Consider the following 26,971-nt stretch of genomic DNA (forward strand, 5'->3'; position numbering starts at 1 on the left):
CAGTGATGGTCATGATGTGTGTGTACACTGACGTGGAATCTGTAGCTCAGGAGTTACCACTGGAACAGATGGTGATGGGGGGTCAGAGGTTATAAGGCCAAACATATACAGTGTAATAACCAGCTTTTCAGATGACCAGAGACTCAACGAGGTATAACTAAGGGCTCCAAACAAATAAATCAATCGACATTCAGCTTATCAGTATCTGACTGACTTTTATCAAAATACAACTAGCAGCCAAAAATTTAATTCTAGGAGTCTTAGCTGCAGTTTTATTTAAGCAAAGCACATTGGAAACTTCCCCTCGTGGAGAATATCGGCAACATTCACTCTTCATTAGCACAGCAGAACCAACTTGTATGTTTATTTTAAAATGTTCACAGAGCCGAGAATGTGTAAATGGATTGTTTACTTGCAGGTTTGACAGCAACCAGCGACGCCGAAAGTGGCTTATTAGCAAAATGAATGTGGCTGTGCTATTTTAGGGCTATGCTCCAGAGAGTACACATTCCTTCAGAAAAAGCCATTACAGGGAGCTAATTGTGCACCATAAATGTCAGGTATGACTAATGCAGGACCTGTGCAAGGAAACTAAGTGTATAATGTCACCTCTTGAGGCTTCACTGCTTGAACTAGCATCTGCCTGGCTTCTAATCTACAACATAAAAACACAAACTAAAATCTAAGTGATTAATAAGCCCTTCATACAAAGAGAATCCGTGAATTTGTCTGTTGAGCGTCTGTTTTTCAACTTGAGTAAGAATTCTTGAAATTGTGGAGGAACAAATTGAAACGTCTCAATGGTTTATTACACTAAAACGCCCTCTGTTTTAATAGCTGAATTGGGGAATGTGGGTTAAAGTGTTGCACAAAACATGAGCCCCTTCACAGCCTGATCAATTTTAATTTAAGCTTTTTTATGATCTGACAGAAGCAAGTTCTAAATCCAATCAATCATGCGTAGCAGTATACTGCTGTCATGCAAAGGATAACTGATAACAGCTAAATTCAAAGCTATGAGACTGCGACACTTTGTTTATATGCGCAGCACCGGAGGTCCTGTAAGGCCTGCCTTTTAATGACATTATCTACCTGATTTATAACTTTCCTCGCCCATGGTGACTGGCTGATGTTTCATCTCACATTGTGTTACCAGATGTGGCGTTCTTTGGGAGTCACTGTACACCGTTTCCCCTGAATTTCGGACCATCTGGCCACCTCATTTCTGTGCTTTACTTCAAAGGCTATAAATGAACATTCCTTAAAGCGAGATTAATTAATCAAGGTGCCTTTTAGACAGCAGGGAACACAAAGAGACAAACATAAAAACAAAGCACATTTGCATGTATGGAGGCAAACCATATCTGGCACGAGCAGATTTTGTTAGATGTCGGGGCATGTCGTTGATGGATGGACACCTTCTCAGAGGTAAAATACAGGCCTGAGGCTCCATTCAGATTCTTTTTATTCATGCCGGTGCATATTGTGCCTCTGATCATATTTGATTGGGTTTTTTTTCTTCTCTCAGATCTTTATTCTTCATTGAAATTATCATTAGTAGTTTTTTTCCTAAAGTTTTCTCCGGAAATGAAAGCATGTCATGACTTAAGAATCTGTGAGTGTGGCCATATACTGTGAGGCTGTCCGCCCAGAGACAAATGCAGTCTTGGTATTTTGAGTTGATGAGGGAAGCTCACGGTCTATTGAAGACAGTCCTGGGTGGCAAACTGAGATGACAGGGGACAGGAGGAGACAGGACTCCGCAGAGAGGCTCCAATTTTAAATGCAGCTCAAATAACAACAACTTAGAGTTGGTTTGAGAGTGATTTTGTGTTGGTGTCTAACCCTCCTCGACCTCTGCTCTAATTGCTCATGTTCAAGGAGTTGTCGTCTCAGTCTCTTCTTCTCAATGTTTCTGTAGGGGTCTTGGAAGTTAAAAACCAGCCAAAAGGGGATGAAGCCAACAGGGGTTTAAGTCAATGGGATGCAAACTGGACTCCAACGTGGAATACTTCCATTACTCAAACACTCTCCCTGTCTCAACAAAAAAAACTTTGCCTATCCCCAATTCCCCCTCTTCTCACCCTCCAGCTTGACCTCTCTCCAGTCGCTGTGGCTAATCTTGGCTGACAGAGGGCCTGTAGGGAGAGAAAGCTGGAAAGAAAGGAAGGTGGAGGGAAAAATCTTTACATCCCCCGAAAAACTTTCCTTCAAAGTCTGCAGGAGCAATGCTGATCCCAAGAGGGGGTTGTTCTCCTCCTGGGCTCCCCAAAGGAGTGTGGAGGGAAGATGCGGCTGCTATATGTGTCCTGGTTTAGAAAGGTATGCAATGAGAGCTACCACCACCCCCACATACACGCCGGTGCCTATAGTGATGGAGAGAGCAGCGAGGAACAAAGCCCGTCGGGAGGCGATGTTGGCCAGTGGGAAGTCACCTTTGTTCACTGCCTTGGTGGTCTGGAAAGGAGAAAATGCAAGAGAAGAAGAAAGTCAGGTACAGTTTGGAGGGACCTCAAGAGAAAGAGTGACCCATTTTTCAAAAGAACCGTAATTACAGAGGCTGTCTGTTATTTCTGTGGCGGTGTGAAAAAAAAAGAAAAGGGGGTGGGGGTGGGGTGCAATTGGAGGATGGGCCCATTGACCTAGCGGCTCAGCGTAACACGGGAGAGTTCATCGTGCATGGCAAGACTAAAAAATGGCAATTAGTGTGAAAATGTCAAGGACCGGAGGTTATGGTCTTATCAGCTACTCGCACTGAATGATAAATGACACATGAGAAAAGCAGATTTATCATAATTTCTCATTGAACAAAATAAAAAACAAAGAGCTGCAGAGATAGAGCATACATTTTGACAGTGCCTCTATAGTTTGGAAAGTAACATTAAGAAATAGGTCATTAAACAGCAGGTTCTTCATGTGTCCACGTTGCTTTGCTGCATGAGGGTTTTTATACTTATTTTTCCAGACAACAACCCCCATCAGCATGACCCAGTTACCAGATATTTAAGGTTATAGTACATTTTTACAACCCACTATAAGCACATATAGATCCTCTGTGTGGTGCTGTGTTAACCGTTCTGCTTAATAACAGTTGTTTTCGAATACTACCGTAGTGTGAGTAACTGACCACAGTATAAAACAACTGAAATCTTTCTTACTAAACAGCAGTTAGTCTAAGACAGTAAATATTACAGACATTATATATGACAGACTTTTTTTCTCCATCAGTTGGTAAATCATTTATGCTGCCCTCTGACATTCGGACATGACTTTGTCTGCATGAAATGTACTGATGTTACAATTGTTTTGGCTCTGTAACAACCTACATAAATAAAACACTTTCTGTTGTTTTTCATCACGTGAGCCATCTGAACTAAAAAAATCAGACTCGTCAACAAGACCCGAGCCACCACGTTTTCCTTCTCGGCTCGTTGTATGAGTAGCCCTTTGCCCTGCCGTCTCCCTTCTCTGATGCCTCTCTTACAAATGGTTGGTGCTTCAAAAAGACACAGAGCCACACCTGCACAAGCGTTCACAACAGGAGAATCAATCAGCACGCTGAATAACAAACACAAAACGAGCAGGTACTCACATGCTACTTTCTTACTTGTTCATTTATAATTAATGAATGACTTCTTCATATGCTAAAATAAATAAAACTAGTTTTGTTAATAATTTGTAACTTAAGTTAAATGTATTCATGGATAATAATCAAATAATTTCAAGCTGCCTTATTGTTTTTTTTGTCAGCTAAATGATCTGCTGTGTTATATGCTAAGCAAGCAAAGTGTGCAGTGGGTTTTCAGCGCTTTTTCGATGTAAACAGCAGCCTGCTATGACCAAAAACAACACCAATGAGAGCGGTGAGAGTGAATCAAAACACCACAGTTGCGGGCCATAAAACCAAAACAATGAACTCAAAAATGCTTCAAAGCTCTGTAGAGCTGTGGAGGACAGCAGGTTCGCATAATAAGACTCTCTGAGTTTGTCACTACGAGCATTACATAGACTTTTGATCCATTGCTTACGTAAAAGCATTGATTACAGCAGCTTTAAATATTTAGTGAACAAACTTAAAGGTGGCGTTTTTCTTGTAAACAAACAAAGTTCTGTTTACATTCAGTGTTAATCACCAATACACATTGTGTGTGTATTTAAATATTCATGAATATAAGTTTGTAAATACCAATTATTAAGTTGGACTTGATATATTGTTCAATAATAAATTATTTTGAACAGAAACTAAAAAAGCATAGTCCGTATTCAACAGTCTATTTCTTGTATTTAACACTATTAAAACATTGTGTGAGACAAAGTAAACTCTATACTACTTGACCAATGTTAATTAATTAGCCTGATAGGTAACATCAGCCATGAAGCTGATACTAAAAGGGTTCTTGCTTCTTGTATCATTCCATATTATCTGGATAACGGATATGAATACTTTGCTTAAAAATACAACCATGAGTAGTGGTTGAATAATGGTTTCTTGGGTACATCCGGCCCATTGTTGATGTGCTTACATGCGCTGCTGGGGCATCCTCTGGCTATCTCACTATTTGAAAGAACTTGTTTGCCAGGAGGAAAATAGAGGAAAGAGAGACGCCTATTTTGATTTGTTGTTTTCATTCATGTAGCTGAATAGAGGTCAGCACTGAAGCAGAAACTACACACACAGACAACAGTAGAAAGCGTTTCAGTGGCATTGTTTGGACTTCGTATTGGTTTTTCTATTTTCCGTCTCCATTCTCTTCCCTTAAACTAATTTCTGTTCTATTTCACTCCAAATGCCGTACTGTATTAATCGATTAATTCTTTGTCTAGTTGATGAGATTCACTTGTGTTAACAGTGTTGCTGAATCACAACCATAATTTATTGTACCTATAGCACAATGCATTGGTCACACTGTTGTGCTGAATGTATGCCAACACAGTTAGAAATGTAGCGTGTGAAATGACTTTCACTATTTTGCTGAATTCATTCTAATGTGAATGGGGTGTGTGAATGTGATGAAGCTGGCATCAGCGTCGCTACCTCCAACTCTTAGGCCACGGTCATGTATCATAAAAAAATGTGTCCCAGTCATTTTGGAAGCGAGCCATAGCTCCAAGTCGGCTAGGTTTCACTTGTTATTAACGCCTGAGGTTAAGAGGGATTGTGACTGCTAGTTAGATGCAGCGTCTGCAAAACCAAACACCAAAGCAAGGCTCTGCACAAATCCTTGTTTTGACCTTTGACTTTGCTCACAAGCTCTCAGACTGGGGATAAAATGTCCCAAATGCTGTTTCTTTGGAGGGTGCCTAACCTTACTCAACAGAACAGAATGAGAAGCTCAGAAATCTGGGAGTACTTTGGAATCCAGCCACTGCTTTTCCTCATTGAGAGGAGCCAGCTGGTTCAGGTACCTGGCCCCCACGGCTCCTTTCTTCTTTAGGTGTGCTCTGCATGGCTAACTGAAATGAGAGCCTGAGGTGAATGCGACACAAACAGACTAAAACTCCCTGCTGGAGCACAAAAACATTCCCTTCTTTGACATTGTGATCCAGATGCAGAGAAGTAGCTAAAAAAAACAGATGGATTGATGTTAAAGTATAAGGAGGCGAATTCTAATCAACTGCTTTATGTGCTTCACAAATCGTGTGATAATAAAATAGGAGTGTGACATCAAGTTAGGAACTAAAAATCAAGTCTATAATTATTTAAACACATTTGAAAACGGTGATAATAAACAGCTCACACAGGCTCAAACTTTTATTTATGTTTTTAGTTTTTTGTTACCTATAAAGACGCTTTTTCTTTTGTATGAATATTTAATATTAACTGTTTCTTTTTCATCTATACGTTGTACGGAGAATTATGAAAAAGGCTGTATTATTCATAGCCTCTGCCCATTTGCACTACAGCCGTGCAAACACAGCCCGAGCAGCCACCCCACACAGTGAACTCCCATCCAGACTCTCCTATTCCACATTCTGGATCTTTCTGCCTGCAATTTCTCAGCAAGTCAATTAAGTGAGTAAGATGCAAATTACATTTGACATGTGTTAAGCCTGGTTTTTGGCTATAATATTAGAATAATAGGACCGAGGTGACAAATATATCACTGCTGAGCAAAGCAAATGCAGAAAGGATAGATCCCAGCTAATTAGTATCTGTCCGTCCTGCATCTGTTTAGGAAGCATAACTGCATAATGGATACTTACTCATTTCAAGTGGTTTGTTATGTTTGTTGTAGCGGGGTGAGATGCAAGTTCTTGATTACAACGACGCACGTCACCATGTTTGTCTTTAGGGTAGGGAGTCTCTCTTTTGAGACATTTATTGAAATGAGATCGTGTTTGTAAAACTTTACAGTACTGTGTTTTTCTGTGGACAACAATGCAGTGAGAAAAAAGTCTCATGCATTCACCGAGAAACCGATAATTTGAATAATGTCTGCAACTGTCTGAGCCTATCTTGCACAATGATTTCTGAGGTTGAATTGTTTCTCCTTCTGCAGCTGCCAGCTTTGCATCCCACAGCTTCAACCATTCATCAGTGATAGCTGTTACTTCTGAAAAGAAAACTACACATGGGGTCTTTCCACTGTGCACCATGTGTTTCATTAGTGCCAAGAAGGTTTTTAGGAGACAATGCCTAATAGTCCAAGACAATGAGAGCCAGATGAGAGCCAGAGAGAAAGACTCTTCAGACAAACGCCCGGAAAGGTCAGGAAGCAAATCCAGACAAAGAACATGTATTCAAGGCAGGGAACTTAGCCTCCACGTCAATACAGTAATTATTGAAACAAAAGCACCGTTATGGAGGCCTTATGGGAAATTTGCTTTCAAAATGAGACAGAGCACATTCTCCTTTTGAGGATGTATTACACTCCCCCAGCAAGGTCTTCAGGAGGAGAGAATCCTGAAAAGAGTCATAATGTGATGGTGGACACTTTCATTCACTGGCTGGAAGGGCACATGCTTGTTATTTCATATCTCTGTTGAAAGCATTTGTTAAATACTGTAATTGATGTATCAATCTTTTCCTCCCCTTCACACAAATAATTAAATCAGAGCCTGTTGTGGCTCTCCCTGAGGAAGATAACGAAGGGACAAGTACAGTAGGTTGAAAGTGTGTGTGCCTCTGTGTATAATATACTGTGTATGTCAATGGGAGGATTTTTCCTTGAATCCCCTTGAGAGGAAAATGGTTAGAAGCATTAAGGCTTTATCTCCACAACCTTGACAAAATGATTGAAATGTGGTGTCATAGAGAAAAAAGATAATATCTCAGACTTAACCGCATGGAGACTTATATTGCGATCCGCTCTCGGAAGTCAATTCAGCACCCTTAACAGGTTTTTCTTCCAAATAAACAACACGTAAAACCCTCTCTCCCCCTCTCTGCGTCTGTCTCTCGACCTCACCCACACAGACACATATGCAAACACATAAACTGTATCACAATAATTAGCTCATTCATTTTCATCCATTATGATGACTTGTATGCCGTGATATAACTTCAGGGGAGTCTTATTTGCATAATGGTGAAAAGGAATCGCTGCGGCTCCTCAACTCTGCACTTTCCAGCGCAGATGTCTCATAGCTGAGAGAAACATTTATCAGCATCTCCAAACAAAACACTCACCCTATTAGTGGCAATAATTGAAACTCAATTCCGCTTCCCAATCAAATGCTCCAAGCTAATTTCCCCCAGAGATTCACGGTATTTCAGCTGTGTGTGTATGTGTGTGTGGGCAGTTAACACTGAAACTGTAAAGCATTATTTACCATAAAGACGTTAAACAGAATTAAATATGTAGTCTTTGGCAAATATATATGAGCAATTTAAAAAAGCATGTCCGTTTCTGTGTGTGTGTGTGTGTGTGTGTTTGTTGATGCCTCACTCAGCTCCTCTCCTTGGGAAGCCATGCAGCGGCTGTCTCTGTTTGACTAGGCCTGACCTTCCAGTGGGACAAAAACAAAAACACTATTGATCCGCTGTCCACCGACTCCATTACAGTCGCTAACCTGTTTGTTAGTAAATGTCCTCGGAGTAAGTGTCGAAGCTGATGTGCTATCATTCCTAAACTTTTCTCCTCGGCTCGTTCTCTTGCCCTTGTCTTATCCCATAATGCATCTGCTGACACTGCGTGACAAAGGCAGGGAGCAGTAACAAAAAAAAACAGTGGGGTTGATTTAATGAATTTGTAATGGGTCATATTTAATGTATTTGAAGGTAGCTTAACTGCATCCATCTGTTATACACTTTCACTTGTTAACAAGCCGCTAGAAATACGTAACACAACAAAAGTATCTAATTTAGGTGTGACTACATGGCTAGCAATTGGGGTGACTATTTTGGAATAGACTGTAAAATCTCCCAAGTCAGAATAATGGGAGATTTTCTTGATCTTCACATATTCTGCCAGCATTACATGAATGCAGCAAGAGGCTATAAAGTGACAGTAACTGCTATTCTGCTAAGCTAGGCTAGTTACCTGTGGCAGGACTAGCTTAACTGCTGTTCTTTTCACCATCATGAAGAGATTTAGCTACTTCCTTAGTCATGCGGGATAGAAAACGGAATTACTAACATATCAGATAAAACATGATGACTTAAATTCAGCTAAGGGTAGCTGCGGCTACCTCGCATGCTAGCTTTAGCTTAAAAGAACTCTCTTCTTTTAGCTGTAGCTCCTGCTGCTTTTGCATGTATTTTTTTTCAGAATTTACACAGTCCATAGGCATAATAATTGTTCATACTGTAAAACAAGTGACAAACAGTTATATTCTGATCTTCCCAACATGTTGACCAAATGTAACTGTATTTTGGCTTTGCAGGTCAGTACAGATCCCTACACTCTTCTCTCAGTACAGAAGCATGGAAGTTCACACAGATAATCAAGTTCCAGACCGTGTTCTGCTAAGAACTTAAAACATCCTCACGCTAACTCCTACAGAATTAATTCATTTAGTTAGGGGCCTCCCTGAACAACTGAATGAAACGAAGACCAGTGAAGTGGGTTATTGAGCTATAAAATGAAGCGATCCCAGACACCCACCATATCTTTTCCTGACAGCTCTTCTGGACGGCACCTTTTAAAGGAGGGAGATTGGCAGAAAAGCCATCCATCCCTAAACACAGCCATCACTTCCCCATAATTACCCAGGAAGAATCAAATGAGCTCCTGACAAGATAATTCACTGACTGCCTTAATCTGCCTCGGACTACTCACGGCCACAGATAAGACAGCTAAATGCTCAAGCTTTTGATAAGAATTTATAGTCAAAGGCACAACAATTTGCTGAAAAGCTTGTCTGTCTCTAGCCTGTGTGTGTTTACATGAGCTTTTAAACATACGCTGCATGTGTGTGTGCTATTGATGGCCTTTTAATATGTTTTGCCTTTTCATGTTGATGGTGTGCGTAACAGACAGCACTGATTAGAGGCAAGACAAGTAGCGATCCCATTGCTCTTTGTTTGACTGACACACCATCATCGGAGCTGCTTCCTGCAGAATTGAAAAGAAGGGGGAGGTCCAGAATCCATTAGACAACCATTGTGTGCAGTTTGCCGATGTCTTCGGCTAAGAACATATTGGCGAAAGCTTCAAAAGTAACAGCGTTGCCTTGACATACCCTGACAGATGGCACTCCAAAATCACACCGGCTTGTTCACTTTGGAAATAATAGCTGTCTTTACAGTTCATAATAATGTGCTTTATCTTTACATAAAAGTAAATATCTCTGGCAAGGCAGTATTATATTCATTCATTTGTAAATGTATAATGCTGAATGCCAATCTATTACTCATTAAGGGATTTGACAACCCAAACTCCGGAAATGAGATCTGATATTTTAATCGTAAAGACATTCCTTCGGTTGAATACTTTGATAGTTAACAGTTAACAACAGTAGGGTTGTGCATGAAAGCCAGCAAGATAAATAATCCCACAAAGACAGCAAAAAAACTGTCCTTGAATTTTCTAATTTCTTCCCACAAATTCTGTTTTCCAAACTGCAGCTCGCACGAGACTGTCTAATGTGTCTGAGAGCTCGCCATCTTCAATACGCCAGCACACCTGTAATTGGGTGCATCTTCAATCCTCTTGAAAACGCCACTAGTTCAAAGGCTGTCTCTCATCTTAGTATTTTGAACACCTCCTTTCTTGGAGTTTACAGATAGCACCTTGAGAGTGATTTATATTCTCTTCCTAAAGGCGGCTTTCAGCCTGTTTACAGAGCATCAAACAGCCATTACAGATTGGCCTTGAGTTATTGATGGGTAGCTCAGTAAAAAGTGGCCTTGCGTCCGCAGTAAGAGAGTCCTCTTTTCGTGTGATAGCCCTTAATCCTTTGGTGATGATGAGTCATACATAGAGCTGGGTATGTGCATGTTTGTTTGTGTGTGTTTGCATGTCTACAAATTCATGAAAATGTGTGTGTGTGTGTGTGTATGTGTGTGTGTGTGTGGGGGGGGGGGGGACAGATGCACCTGTTTTATGACAGACCACGACAAACAGATGCTGCATCATTCAGCAGCATGTGTGACTTTGGAGGGGTGTGTGTATTGCATGCATGTTCTTATATGAGTGTGTGTGTGTGTGTGTGTGTGTGTCCTCACCCCCTGTGAGAAGTAAAATGCTGCAATCCCCAAAGGCCAGAAACAGCAGAGCATGGAGAAGATGGCCAGGCCCAGGTGGTCTCGTGGAGGGACGACTATGAAGTTGTCCTCGCTCTCACTGTCGCTGGAGCAGTCTGTCTGCACAAAGAACAGCAACTCAAGTCAAGACATCCACCCTGTTTTGTGGCCTGTACATAATGTTACAATTCATGAGTGGTGAACAAACAGTTAGGTCCAGTTAAGTACGACATTCATTTATACAGCTATATTAAAGATAAGAAATATGCTTATTTTCTTTCTTTCCAAGAGTAGATGAGAAGATTGATACCACTCTCATGTCTATATGGTAAATTTAAGGCTACAGCCAGCAGCCGGTTAGCTAAGTTTAGCTTAGCATAAAGACATAAAGACTCCTGTTTTTTGTACAGATTAAATGACAGTTGTTACCGTTGGACAGAGCCAGGCTAGCTGTTTCACCCTGTTTCCAGTCTTTGTGCTAAGCTAAGCTAAGAGGCTACATGAGAGCGGTATCAATCTTCTCATCGAGCTCTTGCCAAGAAAGTGAATGGGCGTATTTTCCAAAATGTCGGAGTATTCATTTAATGCAACTTCAGAAAACACCCTCATACACAGTTTGGCAGTTTTATTCTTCCCTCCATCCCTAACATGTTATATCCCAACAAATATTTGCAAACAAAAGGTGTAGCGCCCTTGTTCGATGCATCAATTTCCTGAATTTTTGGAAAGGTTTGATCACTGGTAGACAGACAGGTGGACTGAGGCAGATTTCACAGTAAAAGTTGAAAGAAAAAGTTTTCCTCTACAACAATCTGTGAACAGGTAGAGGTGATTTTTAAGTCGACTGGGTGGAGGAAGAATCTGCATTCATTGAAGAGGAAAAAGGCATTTGTGTAATGGGAAACAAAAGACGAGGCACTGCATGCAGGACGATTTGCTTCCACGTAATGTCACAGCTCATATTCATGGACTTTTGGTGATGGCCCATTAGTTTCTCATTAGTTTTGAGATATGCAAATTCCTACATTTTGGCATCTAAACAACAGATGGCATAAAAAAAGCTACGGTTGAAAGTACACTTCATTTCAGATGTGAAATAGTTATGAATCAGACACACCTCTTCCCTCAAGCTTTATGAAACTATTTCACGCTCCACACAACATTCCTCACATGGAACGGAAATGCCTTCAACAACAGAGAATAGACGTTCATACATCTGCATGCTGTTTAGGGGGTTACAGATTCTCAGTCCTGATCCACAGCAGAAGATTAACGTTGGTGTGTTATGACCACATTTGGCCAAACAACCTTTAACACACATATACAGTGCAATGTCCTCCACAACAAAGGTGAGACTAACAACAGAGATTTATTTTCCACGGTGCCTGTAATGAAAAGAAATCGCAGATTGAGGCCACAGTTTCTATATGAGCCATTAAGCTGCATCCTTCACACATCATCCTGTTTGAAGGATGATCCAGCATGAGGCTGGAACATGAGAAATAAATGAAACGAATCAAGGCTAACAATTTACTGTTGTGTCAAAGACATCGAGTTTACTATCAAGCTGAATATTTCAATAAAAGATATCTGGTAAAACATGGGGACGTGAGCTGTTCTCAAAAGTCAAATCATCACATTTAAGATGTTAATCTGACAAAGAAAATGCTTTTCCTTCATTTTCATTGAGCAATTTGACATCTAGTCACTGTGTAATCCTTATTTTTGTAAGTATTTTCAGCGGGTTTATGACTCTTAATCCCTGCATGTGTTTTTGTGGTTGTGGTGTACCTAATGCATTTGGACTTTCATTTCAAACAGTAAGATTACAGTGTTTCCCCCTCAACCACCAATTGATATCTTACTGGGGTGGATAAAGAGCCACTCTTTACGGTATTCTGAGTCTTCCAGCACAGCTGCAGCCTACCCTGCTGTGTGGTGAGTTGGCCTCAGGCCTGGACTGGGGTCGCCCTTGTCAGTGTTAGATAGAGTTGTTGGTTTCTCTGGGCTGGTGTTGCTATTTTCTTCTTGACTTCTCTGGGTTAACTGCTGTAAAATCCCAGAGACATAGAGCATAGGAATTGTTTTTGAATGTTTTGACATGTTTGGGCATTTTATTCTTCTTTATTGCAGAGTGGACAGTAAAGGTATGAAAGGAAATCAAGGAGAAAGAGATGGGAAACGATGTGCAACAAAGGTCCCCAGCCAGATGCTGAGGCTCACCGTCGGCACGACAACCCGTGGGCCACCAGGGCATCCTGATACTTTTATCTTGTTAAATGTAAAGCTATATTTTAAAAACCACCAGGAAAACCACTACTGATACAAAAACCGATATTAGTGTCATCTTAATACAAAGGTACTTTTTTTGTGGATTAATACTTTGTAAGGGCAATACAGACTACTCTTTTAAACACATGTAATGACACGGTTTATTTCACTAAGAAAGAGTGTGCAGTACGTTGGTTTTTGCTTTGTATTCAAAGTTAAATTACTGTAACTTGATGAGAGTGTTGGGAATGCATTTGCTTTGAGGGGTGAAACAGCTTTCAATTAGTTTTAATAACATGCAGCCCTTATAGTCATGTTGCCTGATTGATGGTGGGGATTAGTGGGTGGGTGGTTGAAATGTGTGGGGGCCCTGCCCACTAATGGTAGGGGCAACACTGGATTAATTTGATCCAAAAATAGACCTCTGGAGGACAAAACAAGTATATTCAACTCCAAAAGTGACTGAGAAAGTGAAACCTTTCTAATCGGTCTCTGCAACCTCAGACAATTCTACTCAACTGTGTTTCAAGCTGTACTTATGAATCTGTTAAAAGCTGTGAACACAGGCCCCTGCCGAGAGGATTGATATATTTTCATTCTCTTCATAATGCAATGCTGAGGGGGAAAAGGTCATGACACATGAGCGTAATGCAGCCTACGTTCTGCATAATGTCATTCTGCCTTCATGGCCTTAAGCAAGCGCTATGGTGCAATCTCTGCAGAGCCAGCCCTGCTCTGCTCTGTGCCTCAGAGCTTACTGACAATATCTGCACAGCCTTCTGGCTGTTTGGAGAATGAAAACACACATCAACCGGGAATCCTAGCTGTTTGGTTGGCTTAGTTTACCAGGGAAGAGGGAGAGAGAGGTTGAAGAAGCAGAGGAAGTCAGTCAAGCGAGCCAGCAGTGAGGCCGGCTGGAGTCGGCGTAGACCAGCAGACACGGAACATGCAGACCTGTCTGGGTGTACAGGAAGGTCATTAATCATATCAGGAGATCCAAAGCAGCTTAAAACAGGCCACCAATCCCTCACCATCTTCTGGAGCAATTATTACGAGTGTGATCACACCATTACCTTTTATTTTTCCTCAAATCCATGTCATCCATGAATTCAAACCACACGTTAGAAGTTCCACTCCGTCACTGACAGGCTTTGGATTTACAGAGAGCTGTATTTGATTTAAAGTAAACAGAACATTGTTTACCAATTTTCGTCCTGACTTTTAATGAGCGTGTGTGTGTGCGGTGTCATTCGTACACCACTTCCCCTATACTAGAAAATCCTAATGACTATGCCTGCCGGTGCTGCTAGCTGTGCTCAGATATGTCTTGTGGGGCATAAAACCTGTCAACATGAGGCAACAGCCTGACAGGTAATGAAGAGCTAATGGATGGTTTCACAACTCTGCCATGACAGCATAACCAAAAGGAGGGCTTGTGTAATTTATTTGTTGCTGATTTGCCTCCGCAACATACAGGAAATATGCCCTTGTCCACTTTGTTTTACCCCTGGCTCTCCATTCTCCCTGGAGATTTGTCTCTGTACCTTTATTTACTTATTTTTTTCTTTGTCCTGGTTTCACGTGAATGTCTCATACACCTGTGTGTACTTGGAAGGCAGGTAATCATATGAAGATGGCACGAGGGTGAACATGAATTTTAATGCATCTTTGATTCAAACTACTCTGTACAAAGTGTCTCACAGGATGTCACGTTTATTTGATCTTGGTCTACAAATTCAAACTAAGCACTACGGAGATGATCCCTGCACATGATTTACTCATGACCGTAAAATAAATAGATAAATAAATACAGGCTTTGTGAACATAGTCCACATGTTGTAACTGCAAAAAGACATAGTGAATCTGGCTGGAGCACTGTAAAAACACTATCATACATTTTACATTTTAACTGCATTTTTTAGTAACAGAACCCTGCCTATATTGGCTTCTGTCATCATAATTTTTCTGTTCACCTTCAAACAACAACAATAATGTATCTAAAACGCATTGTCCTTGAGGATAGATCAAAATCTAACAGTCACAGTTTGCTTTATACATGTTCCTTTTGATTTTGAATGCAGATTCATGTTATGACAGCCGGCTTCTTAAATTAGATGTTGCAGGCCTCTATAGGGAAAAGGTTGAATCATTTCCCATTGCTATGCAATACAATACATCCAACATAGTAAGTGTGTCCATGAAAACGGTACAATCAAAGGTTGTATGCTGGAAAAAAGACGGCTTTTGAATCTGAGCAATGCAGCTGCTTGCCTGAATGTACAAGAGAGGAAAAAAGAAACTACACACGACAAACGCATCACGAATTAAAAGAAACTGACCACACTGAATTTGAATCACACAGAAATTAATGTCTTTTCAACCATTTTATAAAGCAAAAGCCAGCATTTGAGATTACTGTACACAAATTAATGGCTTTGCTGTGCAGCTACACAAAGGTGAAGCAAAGAGAGAGGTCTGGATGCAGAAAACTACTTCACAACCAGAGGGAATTCAATTACTTGGCTGAATGCATAAGCAAAGTTAATGAGCGAATGTCATTAAAGATGCAGCACAAAAACGACATTTTCAGCACATTTTACGGTCCTGATACAAAATAGGTGTTCATGGGAAATCACAAAAGCAATGTATGATGTTATCTTATGATGGCTCTGGCAACAGTGTCCACAAGAAAACATGACATTTGAAACAGGCAGAAGTCATTAGGATCTGTGCCCTCTTAATAGCCCCCTCTCATTTAATTATATTTCTACAAAAGACGGAGCATTTTCACTTTGCATAAGAGTCGTCTGCAGGTCATCTGGCCTCCCGCTCTGTCGTGAGTCAGTTCTAGCCAAGACAACATCCAGTCGCACCCTCTGCATCCTAATGCAGTATCAGTGCAACATACACTCTGTATGCCTGTATCTGTGCTCCAGATGGTCATGTTAAGTTATTCTGAGGCAGGAGCCCCATGGCCCCACATGTGACGAGGGTGTTGTCTTAAGGGTTTGTAATTCATCATGCGGTGTGATGAAGTGCGACCAAAGGGGGGCGGCTGGTAAAAAAGAAATACAAGCTTTACCACGCGGTTAATAAGACCTTGTGATTTATACAGTGCCTGGGCTCAGCAGCCCTATGAGGTCCACCACACTCAGGAACCTCAGAGGGACACTCAGTCACAGAGTGTGTGATCACAATGATAAGAGCCTCGTCATGATGCAGCCCTCTTAAACATGTATCATTGGGGGGATGTACAACCTGTGGTGAATTAATGAACAAAATATTTGTTATATTTTTTTCTTTCCATTGCCCCATGGCCTCTTGTTGACAGGTGTGCAATCTAGGATGGTGTAATGAGGCTACAACAGGGAAACACTACACACCACACTTAGCATTCACATCGTACAGGTGAAAATGCACAAGCAAAACTGTTCTGGAGCAAAGATATCCGCGATTAAATCTAACAAAAATGACAAGGAATTCTTTGTCCTGTGAAACCAGAACACTCTCCATATTATTAGAAAAACAGTTGTTGGGAAAGCCTTATGGCCTAAAACCTCAAACAGGTGCCGACCAAGAGCCGAAACGTGCTTTGAGTCTAGTCTGGGATCTTGCTTGCATGTCGCTCCCCACCTCTCTCTCCCCGCATGTCTTATCTCCTCTCTATTGCGTATCCCTTAAAAAGGCATACAAATGCCCTCAAAATACTTAAGCAAAAAAGCTAAAAACCCAAAAATGTTATTTGTAGATAAAAAAAATAGGCAAGCAAATGCATTTAAATAGCAATAATGTCTCAACAAGGAGGAGCATGTGCCTATATTAAACAAATATAGAAGAAGAAGAAGAAGAAGAAGAAGAAGAAGAAACTCAGCAACATTTCACACAACAATCTAAGTATTAGCTTTAGGACTGTATGCAATCATCCTTCCACACAATGAACAACAGATTCAAAGATCCAAACTCTAAAGATTTCAGCTATAGTATAAACAAAACCAACAATACATGTTCAGATGAGTGTTATTCCCACCTAATGAGAAGGTGACCTGCCAGACCAATGGGGATGTATCTGCCCACCGATTATATGTACATTGCAAAAAGAGCCTTATCTCCCTTTAGTTTATTTTTCAATAAAAACATCTAAATCTATCTTAATCCAACAGACTGACAGACAATCATTCTATGTCTGACCCCCCAAAAAACACTGCTCAGGTTTGTAACATGTAATCATCCCCGAAGGGCTGATATTACTCCAAACTCAGAAGCATCTTTCTCATTATTCACTTTTTAATACTCTGAGCTGCCATTCAGGCAAGGATTAAGGAAGCACCAGTGAAGTTTTGCAGGGGCACAATACTGTGCTACTTGATTTATTTTCAGGAACTTCATTCAAAACCAAGAATGAGGAGATTATTTTATTTCTTATATTCTAGTCAGCTGTTGTAACCACACTTAAACGGATAGACCAGCCATTTTGGAATTGATTTTAACCTTTCAAATTTTAAACTTATGTTCATATACTGATAAAATAAAGATGATAATGATACATGTCTCAAAATACAGCAACCCTGAATCTCAAGTGGATTTCACAACACTGTATTGTTGCTAGTAGCTACTGTGGTCACATTGTGTTCCCAAAGTTCTATAAAATCCAAAGTGTGTAGAATTGAATGTGGGGCAGCATTTCAACATAGCATTTATTTATCTATCGCAACATATAAGCTGTGTCCCAATTCAGGGGTTGTATATGGCAAAATGTGACCAGTGAGAAACTACATCTACTGCTATATTTTGGAGCACAAAAGCTCTGTACAAGTTCATTACAGTGTTATTTTCTGCAAGTCTCTTTTTGTTCCCCTCCCATTTGTACATTTAAAACTAGAATTATGTACCCCGAGTGACCAAAATAAACCTAATTTACCCCAACACCATTCTTGTGCATATATATGTAATCTGTACATATAATGTAGTCTGAATTTGGTGACCTTGAACTGTCACAGTGTCACTGATACTCTTTATTATGGATCAAATCTGAAGTGATGTTTCAAAACTGTGAAAACTCGTGGAGTTCTTTAAAAACAACCCTTCAAGAACCAAAGGACAGAGTGATCAATCATGGACATTCAAATTGAATATTATGCATTGTGAGCTTTCATCATGTCCCTCTGCACAATACCCATAGCATATTAAGTGTAAGTAAGCAATGTTGAAGCAAAAAGAGTCTAAAGTTCAAGGCCTTATTTATGAAAATTGATAATTTCTTCACTTTTCTGAGTAACCTTAATTATAATTCATTATTCTCACTAATCAGACCTCCTCAAGGTGAGAGAGGAGTCAGTGTTTGAACCTCTCTCTGGCTCTCTTTTTTTCAGGTTGAGTTGCTGAGACAAAATGGTAGAGGTGCCTGAGTGGATGGTCAGTGGACAATTCATCTGATGGTGACGTCACAGGATGGGAGAAAACACCAAAAGGTACAAGTGAAATGTTGGCATTCTACTTATGGTAATTTCTTTAATGACGGGTTGTTTACTTAGATTTGATTTGTTTGTTTTCATCAGCCCATGTAAAACCTTTGACTTATGGGAACTGGAAACAAGAATAAGGGACTTATTTCTTCGTGGTACGTTTACAGAAGTTAGGATTTCTATAGCTTAGAGTGACGCACCAAACCATGGGGTAAATATCCCCAGCTAGCAGAGGAGAGCAAGCTTTAAAATACATTGGACGGCCCTGCTTACTGCTGAATCGAAACGATCCAAGAGATCGGTTTGTCACTTACTGCTAAATGAAATGGGATATCTCTGAAAGATTTCACTAGAATATATGACACAGGCTAATATTAGGTGCTGGACCCTTCAGGAAAGGAACAATATGTGTGCACTGAACTGCAGCATACATTTTAGATTTAATGAAGACATGAGCCCTCATGTCCCCTCACATTTAGTGCCAATAGATAACCCCTCCAATCAAACTTGGGTCTGATCTAAAATGCTGCAGAGGTGAGGCAAAGGGCAGTTAGAAATATGCTTATTTTAAAACTGATCTCTCTATTGATTTCTCGCCCACGGTCATGATTTCAGCACTCCAGTGCCTGTTCTGAAAATAAGCATACAATCTGAAAAGCTGAGAAGAGGCCATTTTTATTGGAATGTTGCACACGGGCAGGACTACCACATGCTCAGATTATTATCTGAATATGAAATTGACTGAAAAATGCAAATTTCAAGCACTGGAGATGGTGTAACAGATGGCAGACAAATAGAAATGGCGCGTCGTATCCCTAGCTCAAGTGCTATTTTCTATGCAGATAGATATCCAGGGTCACGTCAGCTGGTCACATTGCCCTTAAAGTTATAATCCTTACAATTTTTTTTATCATATCAAACACAATTTCTGATACTGTCTATTACTGGTATTCATTATGCTATAGCCATTAGATGTATTTCACCTCATTAGTTACCTCTCTATACAGTGGTTTGCAGTGTGAGTGGCGGAGTCCACCATTCCAGTAATCCAGAGAAGTAGAACATCCTGTCATTTTGAAGAGGAAGCATATTTTGGTTGGTACAGGTATAGCTACTGAGATTTACAGTATAAATAACACAAGTTGCATGATTTGCTCATCTTCTTCTGTTGTGTTTCTGACAGAGTAGCTGCTCAAAGTACGTTTTCTGCCCCAAGTAATCGATAAATGTGTCATTTCAAATGGAACTTGTAATATTAAGACGTTCTTAGCGTTACCTCCAGTAACCACAGGTGTTGCCAAATAAACCAGAACTGAAATCTTAAGCATTAAAGGGAGTTACAAACACAAATGTCCTCATGATATTGGAAAATGTGTCTCTACCAGACTCTACTGAGGAAGAAGTGCAGCAATGGGATCTGGTTAAGATCAATTCAAATCAATTTCTGCTGGTTCATTAACCCCAGTTAGCTCCTCAACCTGAGGCTACCACCACTTATTCCCAGGGATAAGTGGTTTAAACTAATGCCTGGAGCTTGATCACATCATTCTTCCTGGACTCTGTTGTTAGATGTACTAACTTTACCAGGCAGAAGATCTACCTGACACAAGCCCAGCTCCCAGCTTATTATGGTTTAGCAAGGAGCAACAGTGTGCTGTCTCCCCTCCTCCCCACCGTGTCACTGCATCTAATAATGTCCATCTAAGGCAGATGAATCTAAAAACAGCATCATTAGGTCATTTGCAAAGCGTTCTCTGTCAACACTGACACAAAAAACAGAAAAATGGCTATCGATATTTTTCTGATGTTGTCAGACAACTGAAAGAGTACAAAGAGAAGCAGTAATTTGTCCATGGCTCATAAATGCTACCTGTTAACCATCAGTAATTTGGGAACTGACACTGATCTAACAACGTCAATCAAATCACTTTCATGCTTCAGTGGCATTCAAAAGTAATGATTACAGGAAGGATGTGAGCAGGCATGCAGCATGTCATAGTTTTAGAAAAGCAGTGTTTTGGGGGGTATGGGTGGAAAGCCAAAACAGAGAAGCGTTTTCAAATGTAGCTTGCTGAGTGAGGACATGATCTCGCCTGCCAGTCAGCAGTGAGACTAGGAGGGAGGCGGACAGAGGAGGGTCCACTTGACAGACCTCTAGAGACAGGTGATATTTTCTTGGTTGGTTTGGCTCATCGGCCTCTAAAGGCAAAATTGTCTTTGCTTTCATCTTCTACATGGAAGACAGAGTGCACAACTGCGACCTTGCAGCTGAGAGGTATTAAGTGCCTTGCTTTGGGGCACTTCAGCAGGGCCAGTGCTTATTATCCTGGACCCTCTATTTATTAGATGTTCTGCTTACACACTGCATTGTTGTTTTTCCAATATTGCTCTGAAAAAGAATAAATGCAAGTTAATGAAAAAGGAGGAAGAGAAAGACTAAAAGTGGAATTACTTGAGGATATACAAACAGGTAAGTCTCGTATGATTTAAAAGCAATAAAGCGAGCAACTACTAAAGAGAATTATGTGGAGATGTAAGACATGAACAGGCTCTTGACAAAGAGAATACATTTTGTAGAAACACTTTCAGTAAATCTTACCAAGAATTGATAATTGGGTGTTTTTGGTTCTGGAATAAAAGATTTGTCCTCTGCAGCTTTTACTGAAATCTAAAGTGAGAATGAGATGTTCAAATCATATGAGGATGGCAAATGTGCCCAAATGTAATACCATTAACAGCTGCAAGTTTCTTAAAAACAATTTCAAGTTTGACAGGTAGGGAAATTAAAACAAAAGAAAATGTAATTTAATTCGTCTTGATGGAATATCTCTTCTACTTTACTGATCCTCCTCAGAGGCTATCAGTAATTATACTCATGCACTTTGATAATTAGGGCATCTGTGCTGTATTTAATAAATCCATTTGAAAATAAAATACAGAACTCTCTATTCCACCGCACTAGTTTCCCTTTTGTTATTTTATTGTGATGAGTTCTGAAAACACCAGGCTTTTAATAACTGCAAGTTAAAAAGAAAGCAAAGTGAGCACATCTTGTACCGCCTGGAGTTAATGACCTTTTATGAATTGGTGAGGATTTAAAGCTTATTATTTTACACTGTTTCTCGCATTGAATGCAACACCTGCTGAGCGGTGGCATTGTTCCACAACAGCCTGTACCTATAAAAATGCTTCTGGCACTTCCTCAAGTCAAGTCTTCCTCCAATTCTTAGCTGACAATATTAACTCAGATCACTGTAATCATTCCAGTATAGCAGGTTATATATTATACTGTTCTGACATAGTTGCTGCTGTATCAACCTGTGAGGGACGTGTTTCTGTTTACAGCAAGAAAAGTTTGCTAATCTCAAAGAAAGCTAGAGTAGTTAATCAGCTTTCTGGCATTGTCACTACTTTTGTCTCATCTAGTTAAAAACTGCTGATGAATACTTTTCAGATGACATGTATAATATGCATTTGTAATGGATGTACCATTCCACATCGCAGGATTATGATGATTATGGATTAGACATCGTACAAGATTCGGTTAAGCCACATGATTGGTGAAAGGCATAATTTTTAGGGACAAAAACTCTTTTCTTGTAGAACACTTTTGTGCTGAATCAGGCAAAAGCCATTACACCGTACAGATTCCTTTATTAAATCAATACAACTCACTGACGAGGAGCTGCATATAAAGAGAGACAGACAAGCAAGCAATTAGTTCGGTCTCTATTGGGACAACAAGTTCACACAGTTTTTGGCTCACATTCAGATCAACAGGATTTAAAATCTCTACCCTAAACAGGTACATATTCGCACCATCGACTCCTGTCTCATAACTGTCTGCAAACCATGTAATTTCTGTGGAGCAGTTTATACTTCTGCTGAGTGACACAGCTAATAAATTACGCTAGCTTCCTCCATTGTGGACATACCAGATCTCATTCACACTGTCAAGAAGGCTTGCTGTTGGTCAACGGTGCCAAATCGCAGGTCAAAGTTCCCCAAAGTTGAACTTGACATGATAAATGTATGTGGATTTACTTCGCCCATGCAAGCAAATCTCCTAATGGTGGTAATTTCATGAACTGATTTCACAGTTTTAAATGCTGTTGTGACCAGGCTTTAATAATTAAATTTAATATATTTAGTGTTTCTTTGAAGAAAACTTTAAGCAGTGCACATGCAATGTAAATGTAAAATATGCACAGTGTCAAAGGACATTATGATTAGCAACACCTTTAAAGATGTTATTTTTCTGTTCATGTTTTTGATGCACCACTATTATACCTACAATAGTAGCAAATGATGCCCTCTCACACATCATTGCTCTCGAGCTGACAGTGCCTTACAATGATACACTGAGCCAAATAACTCTCACACTGTAACCATAATCAAAATAAAAACATGAGATATCATGCTGGGCCATCTTCTCCTCAAAGAGAGAGCTTCCTTAAATTCCTCCATCCAACAATACAGACACACTCACACACAACTGCTGTGTTACTATTAAGAACTGAACAGTTCAGAAAATTGGAGAGAATTGCCTGGCCATAACGGTATCATGCTCCATCCCTTTGTCACACTCTAAATCCCACCCTCCTCAGAGGAAGCCTCCACTACCTAAACCTTTCTTCTATTTTGTGAAATGGGAGGGGGCATTGGTTCCACAAGCCAGCGTTTTTCCCAATTATATATTCTCATTTCAATTTTTTCTTTAAACGAAACGGTTACTTAGCATAGAGACATGAGACACTCCCGGATTGGGAGTCGTAGTTAATGTCTACATGAACCTTTTTATGTAAACAGGCTTGTATCTTCAACTTCTTATCAAATATATAACGAAAATGGTAGGGAGATGAACTGTTGTGTGTTTGCTAACATGCAGTTCAGACTCATATGATAAATACATCTCATACAGTGGTGTGTTGTCAAGTGCTGAACAGTTAGAACGCTAACTAGTCTGTGTGTGTCAGGGAAGGGGCTTTCTTGTCTGAGGTCTCTGCATTGTGTCAGACTGTGTGCTGTGGGTGGTGAAAACACCCTGCACTTAGTGGTGTCAATGGCGTACTGCTGGGAAGCTACATAATAAGTCCCACTGTGTATTTCCCTCTTTACATCTCGAAACTGGCTGTGGGGTCTGATGATACTTTTTTTTATGTGCTTGTTCATTTGTGAACAGGAAGCTTGTGGAAAAGTATGAACAATATGGTAATGTGTTCACTTAACCTTTGAGCGGCTAAGAGGCCTCCAGTTCGTGAATAACATTGTGTCATCTGTTCTGCTTTTGTGTGCATCCATCTAAGTCTACTCTTTGGCATCTGCACATTAATGTTTTCTCTTTCTCTGAGGGAAGTTAGTGAAGAACCTTTCTTTTTTTTTTTTTGCCTGTTTCTTTCTGCAGAGTGAGCCCCCCAAGCTATATGTACCCATGTCACGTCGTATTTCAGCAGCTACATGTTTATCACAGCAATCCAGGTTAGTTCTAGTGGACTCAGTCAGTCCATTAGGTCTTGCAGGACATTGGACGAACTCAACACTGTATTCCACCAGTCCAATCCCCTAAATCCTTTTGGAGTGCTTTGTGCTATTGGCCGTGCCAGTTGTGAGTGAAAACACTGTGGCTAATGCAGTAGCACTGTAGCACCTAATATCCCTGGGTGAGGCAGGCATGGCTGATTTATTATTATCTGACGATGAATTTTTACCAGAGTTGGGAATTGAGGCCAAGGTCACTGGATCAAATGGGATTTGCGGTTCGTAAAATGTCCAGGCATCGAGCCCAATCATGTTATGATACACCACTGGGATACAAGCATGCTCGCTTTTTCTCTCATTTAACACAAACACACCACAGGTATCCAAGCCTGGGTTAGATGGATATATCAGCCCGATATGGGCCTTAATTTGACACTGAATATCACAAAAACTGTCTATTCACAGCTGATCTTACCAGCTTAAAAAAACATTCTGGCCAAATGCAAGCTGCCTTGGTTTCTTTTATTCTACTCATGCATTGTCTCTCCTACCTCATACTCCACGTACTCCTCCTCCTCAACCTCATAGGAAACTGTTTGGATTTTGATGTGTTCGCCGTCTTCCAGCAGCTTTGCCTGGGGATCCTCCGTGCCTGGCGTGTCGGCTCCTGCTGTGTTGGACGCCTCCTTCGCCTTCTTCTCTGTGAAGGTGGTCTCACAGCACTCGCTTTTGTATTCCTTAGCCTTGATGCTGCCGCTGTCCTCCTTGTACAGGATGAAGTTGGGCCTGTAGAAGGCCTCTACTGCCAGATGCAGCGAGGTGGCGTCCAGAAGCTGCTGAGATTTCATCTTCCCGTTGGTGTTGTAACTACCTCCGCTCACCACGTTGCCGTTATTCACCTTTCCTCCTCCCTCACCTCCACCAAAGTAATTAATAATGTTTTCCTGGTACTGGTTGTTAGGGAAGTCGCCCCCATAGCCGTTGACCATGTGCTTACTGTTCTTGTCCAACAATGGGTTCTGGAGCTCACTGAGATTCTCCATAGCAACGGGGGTCAAAAGGTGAGCTGGTGGAGCTTCTCAGTGACGTTAGCTCGTGCAAGGAGATGGGAAAGAGACGAGTGAAATAACACCAGGTGTGCTCCTCAGTGGCGTGCGCTGATGTCAGTAAAGGTGCCAATGGCATTCAGCATTCAGCACTCTGAGATCTGGGGAGGAAACAAACAGCAACAGAGAACAAGGGAGTTTTTAGAGCAAGTATAAAAACTTGAAGGACATTTTTATTTTGACGTCTACCAGCAGGTAACAGTTTATCGAACACTTGCTCACGTTAGATCAAAGTTAAGCTGTCGTTCCCTCAGCAGCAACAACTTTAACAGCATCCCGCTTGTCAAGAGCTGCACCCTGCAGATGATTCAATTAAGTTTAATTTGCTTCTTCACTCTCGACACATAAAGTAACAGACACACACACACACACACACACACACACATACATACACATGCCAGAATAGTAACAGCAATACATCAAAGCATTGCTATCTGCTATAATATAACCTGACTGTTATTGCTCCGTTATTTGGGTCTCATCAGGTGTCATCAAGGTGTCACCAACCTCACCTTCTGATATGGATCAGTTGAGGCCTCCTACATCTATAAAGCTCTGTGGGCTGTAATCTTCCACCTCTGTGTAAATCTATGGCTGACATTTATGCTAATATTAGGTTGACATTGGCTGCACAGTTTGTTTACTGTTTGAATATATGATAAAAGCTACTAACCTGTAACTGTCTTGTAATCATTAATGATGACGCGTTAACTAAGATGAACAAGTCTGTCATTTCTTTGGAATCACTAATGGCCTTAAAGATATGAATCTTATTAGCAACTGTATACATAATTGTGAAATTTAATCACGAGTGCATTGATTCCATTCAGGCTCCATTACTTTTACTTGGTATCGCAGATGTTCAGATCTGAACTTGAGTCAAACTGAACAACATGATTTTTTTTTACTTTAATTTTCTGATCTGAATTGAGCTTGAATTTAAGCGGTGGTTTACATACTTACATATATATATATATCTATATAGATATATATATATATATATATATATATATATATATACTGAAGAGGGGTGTGATGTAGATGAAAACATGTCGACAAATGCAGAGGACAGGGTTGACTAGTATTGATTAATATATCTGTAGTTGTCCTATACAAGTATGTACGATGAATATGTACAGTTTAGTATTACTGGAATTACTTTAGTTTCATTTTGCGCACTTGGAAGTACTCTGCAAAATTGTACCACAAAGAATCCTATTGAAGCATATTCCAGCATTTCTGATTAGTTTCTGTGACATATACTGTTAGGTAGAGAAGTGACTTTATTTTTGTTGTAATGGAATCTTGGTTTCTGCTAGACCAATAAAACAAGACAACAGTGATACATCTTGTAACGCTACTTGTTGTCAGTGTTGTTTTAGGTTGTGGTGTAGTGACAGACAGTGTTGTGGTACACGTGTTGATCCTGACATGTGTATGACGTGTTTTGGTTGCATTAGTGCTTTTTGGATGTGAGATTAACTGTCGTGCTGAGCTGCATGTTGTAAAGAGAACTGTGTGGAAAAAGTGAATTCATTTTTTTTTTTTGTACAATTGGTAACACACACTTCTCTATACTAAGCATTCAGAAGAAGATTCATTTTCATAATTAGGTATTCAGTTGCTTGTAAAATTCACATCTTTATGGCCAGTATTTGCTTTCATACATTTCCACCTTCTAAAATAAAACTGTCAAAAAAGAATTGGAGCTGTTTGACACAAAGCTGCCTTAAAAGTTCTGACACTTCACCAAAATTGTAAACCAGAGATGCACAAACATATAAATAGATGGTTAAAGCCTTTAGAACTTGCATAGGTAAGCCAGCAATGATACATATTAAAACTACTGATGCTAACCATATAGTGGAATGCTATTATTTGCTTTGCTACCACAGAGAACTGACTGTGGTGGAAAATACATTATATAATACATTTAACTATCGAAAGTATCAAAACCAAATCCTACACTCCTTTCCCTCCCAGCTGTTTCCACACTGCAAAAATGACAGAGAACTCTCTGCCTCTCA

The 26,971-nt window shown here is 40.3% G+C and overlaps 1 protein-coding gene across 1 annotated transcript; it reads right to left on the reverse strand.

Moving 5' to 3' along the window:
- Window positions 1-2,298: 2,298 nt before the first annotated feature.
- Window positions 2,299-24,881, reverse strand: syndig1l (synapse differentiation inducing 1-like). The gene is made up of 3 exons (XM_070926210.1): window positions 24,390-24,881; window positions 10,610-10,747; window positions 2,299-2,457 (listed from the first exon to the last, which is right to left on the reverse strand). Exons 1-3 carry the CDS (start codon window positions 24,879-24,881, stop codon window positions 2,299-2,301), a joined length of 789 nt encoding a protein of 262 aa, XP_070782311.1.
- Between the last annotated feature and the right edge of the window lie 2,090 nt (window positions 24,882-26,971).

Source organism: Enoplosus armatus, chromosome 19, assembly GCF_043641665.1.
Source record: "Enoplosus armatus isolate fEnoArm2 chromosome 19, fEnoArm2.hap1, whole genome shotgun sequence".
Lineage (NCBI taxonomy): Eukaryota > Metazoa > Chordata > Actinopteri > Centrarchiformes > Enoplosidae > Enoplosus > Enoplosus armatus.

Coding starts and splice junctions, on each gene's coding strand:
- syndig1l (XM_070926210.1), bottom strand. CDS start 24,881: ATGGAGAATCTCAGTGAGCTCCAGAACCCATTGTTGGACAAGAACAGT. Junction 10,748..24,389: donor AGGAGTACGTGGAGTATGAG/GTAGGAGAGACA, acceptor TTCTTTGTGCAG/ACAGACTGCTCCAGCGACAG. Junction 2,458..10,609: donor CATTTTACTTCTCACAGGGG/GTGAGGACACAC, acceptor TCTCCTTTCCAG/ACCACCAAGGCAGTGAACAA.